This window comes from Gymnoscopelus microlampas (assembly GCF_963454915.1).
Source record: "Gymnoscopelus microlampas genome assembly, chromosome: 23".
NCBI lineage: Eukaryota > Metazoa > Chordata > Actinopteri > Myctophiformes > Myctophidae > Gymnoscopelus > Gymnoscopelus microlampas.
In genome coordinates, this window is record NC_139960.1 from 30,129,424 (window position 1) to 30,131,923 (window position 2,500).

The 2,500-nt window shown below is 52.0% G+C and overlaps 1 protein-coding gene across 2 annotated transcripts in view; it reads left to right on the forward strand.

Annotated features, from left to right (window-relative positions):
• foxp2 (forkhead box P2) overlaps positions 1 to 2,500 on the forward strand; it is a 163,001-nt gene that overhangs the window by 120,757 nt on the left and 39,744 nt on the right. For both annotated transcript variants that reach the window (XM_084050229.1, XM_084050228.1), the window contains exon 9: positions 1,526 to 1,934. In XM_084050229.1, the coding sequence (XP_083906355.1) occupies positions 1,526 to 1,934 (409 nt within the window). The remainder of the gene's footprint in view (positions 1 to 1,525; positions 1,935 to 2,500) is intronic.

The following is a 2,500-nucleotide window of genomic DNA, read 5'->3' on the forward strand; positions in this document are numbered from 1 at the left end:
CTCTCGTTCATCCGTCCGAAGTGGTCATCCTCACTTTCTGTACATCTGTACGTCCCTCACTGTCTGTCTGTGTGTCTGTCTGTCTGTCTGTCTGTCTGTCTGTCTATCTGTCTGTCTGTCTGTCTGTCTGTCTGTCTGTCTGTGCCTGTCTCTGTCTGCCTTCCTCCTCATTAGTATGCTCTCCCGTTGCACACTTTGTCTCCCAATTCTGTCTGATTCTCTCCACATTATCTCTTAATCTCCAATTCTCGCTTTCTCACTGTCTGCCTGAGTAAGGCGTCCTTTGTTTACCTCTGTTTCTCTCTCTCTCTCTCTCTCTCTCTCTCTCTCTCTCTCTCTTTCTGCCTGCTTCTCTCTCTCTGTCTCTCTTGCTCTTTCGCTTTCAGCTCAGCTCTGCTTTGTGTTTGTTGTTTTCCACTCTGTCTTTATCCTCCCCTCTCCTCTCCCATCCTCTCCTCCCCTCTCATGTCCTCCTCTCCTCCGGCTGTTGTTGTTATTGTTGTTTACTGGCTTCTGTCTGAGAGCCAGGGGACAAGAGGAGAAGGAGGAGGAGGTGGAGGACGGGGGGGGGAGAGAAAAGGACAAGGAGAGAGTGAGAGTGAGAGAGAGCCGGCTCCATTTTCTCCTCCCGACAAGCCAAGTAAACACCTATGTTTTGTTGTTTACCACTTAAAATGGCGGGAGGGAGAGAAAGCAAAGCAACAAGGCAAGGATGAGGAGGACTTGACGAAAAAATCCGAGCAAAAGAGGCATAAGAGAGTTGAATTAGTCAGGAGGCCTGGACGAAACGAGAAAATGCTGGACGAACGCTCAGCGCCTAAACACACGCCAGACAGGACTGAGCCACCTCCAGGATTCGCTAGCCATGAATGGCGGCGGCTCCTCTCTTTGCGAGAAAACGTGGAGACGTGGAGAGGTTTATGTCCAACAGGTGAAGTCAGAGTGAGACTAGGAGAGGAGAGGATTCCGTCGGTGTCAGCAGTGCAACAGAGGCACATGCTAGTGAGGCCGAGACCTTGAGCTGTGTATGGCACCGTCGGATCTCTCAGGCCTTGGCCTGGAGTTTTGTAGCCTTGGACTGGGGTTCTGTGGGCTAGCGGAAAGCAGTGGTGGAAAAAGTAGTTTTAGTCAAGTGAAAGTATGAATACTGCAATGTAGACATACTCTGTTAAAAGTAAAAATCTGGAATTCAAAATTTACTTGAGTAAAAGTACGAAAGTATTGGTATCAAAATGTACTTAAAGTACAAAAGAAGAAGGTACTAATTTTGCAGAATGTCCCATTTCACAAGTTTTCAAATGTATAACATGTATAAAAATCTTTTGAAAATAGCAGATCTACAAGCTCACAATGCGTCACGCTGTGACGCATTGTGAGCTTGTACTGTAGATCAGCTATTTTTGGCAAAGAGACTTGGTGTTGACGGGAAAAAAACGGTCCAAGTACACAGCCAACTCAGGTCCATCTCACTGAGTCTGGAGGGTTTAAAGTGGCTAACGGCCTCTGTCTCTCTTGTCTCCATCAGCCGGGCTGAGCCCTGCGGAGCTGCAGCAGCTGTGGAAAGACGTGACCAGAGGAGGAGGCGGCGGGGGAGGAGGAGGAGGAGGTGGAGGAGGCGCCCACAACATGGAGGACAACGGCATCAAGCACAGCAGCTGCGGCGGAGGAGGAGGCGCAGAAGCCGGAGCCCACACCGGCTCCGGCGCAGGAGGCGGGGCGGCGGGCGGAGGCGGAGGCCTGGACCTCTCCACCAACAACTCGTCGTCGACCACCTCCTCCTCCTCGCTGTCCTCGTCGTCGTCCAACCCCGCCAAAGCCTCGCCGCCCATCTCCCACCACCACCACCACCACCACGCCCACATCGCCAACGGACAGTCGCCCGCCCTCAACCACAGACGAGAGCGAGAGCGGGAGTTCAAGCGAGAGCGGGAGAGGTATGAGCGTCCCGTCTGAGGCACTTTCTGTTCCCTGCTATAGGGGTGAGGTCCGGATAAGTTAGTGCCCGTGGGGGGGGGGGGGGAGAATTCAGTTTCAGCTTCCCCCGTCTGATGGTTGCTCAGGTGGACTGGGGTGGGAGCAATTAGGGGTTAAGTGTCTTGCTCAGGGACACCTCGACACGTAGCCGCGGCCGGGAATCGATCCTGGGACCTTCTGTTTAACCAGGCAGCGTCTTACTCATTCATCTTTCGGACTACACCCTGTCACCTGATTTGAACGTACCCGGGCATTCACGATAACAGGACCAGAAACACGATTAATTAGTTTTGCGGTTCTTCGTATTGAGAATGCGATGGGAAACGTGACATGTGATATCGAGAACAATTCTTGCAGCGTTGAGTTTCGGTCTCAGACAGATCCCGACACCCCTTGGCTGAGCTGTGTTTATGCTGTAAGTCTAGAAAGAGCAAATGAACGAGCGATCATCAGTTTCGTAATAGTTTGCAATGTACTAAACAGGGCTAGCGCCACACATCTCTCAACTCACGGGGGGCCAACAGAA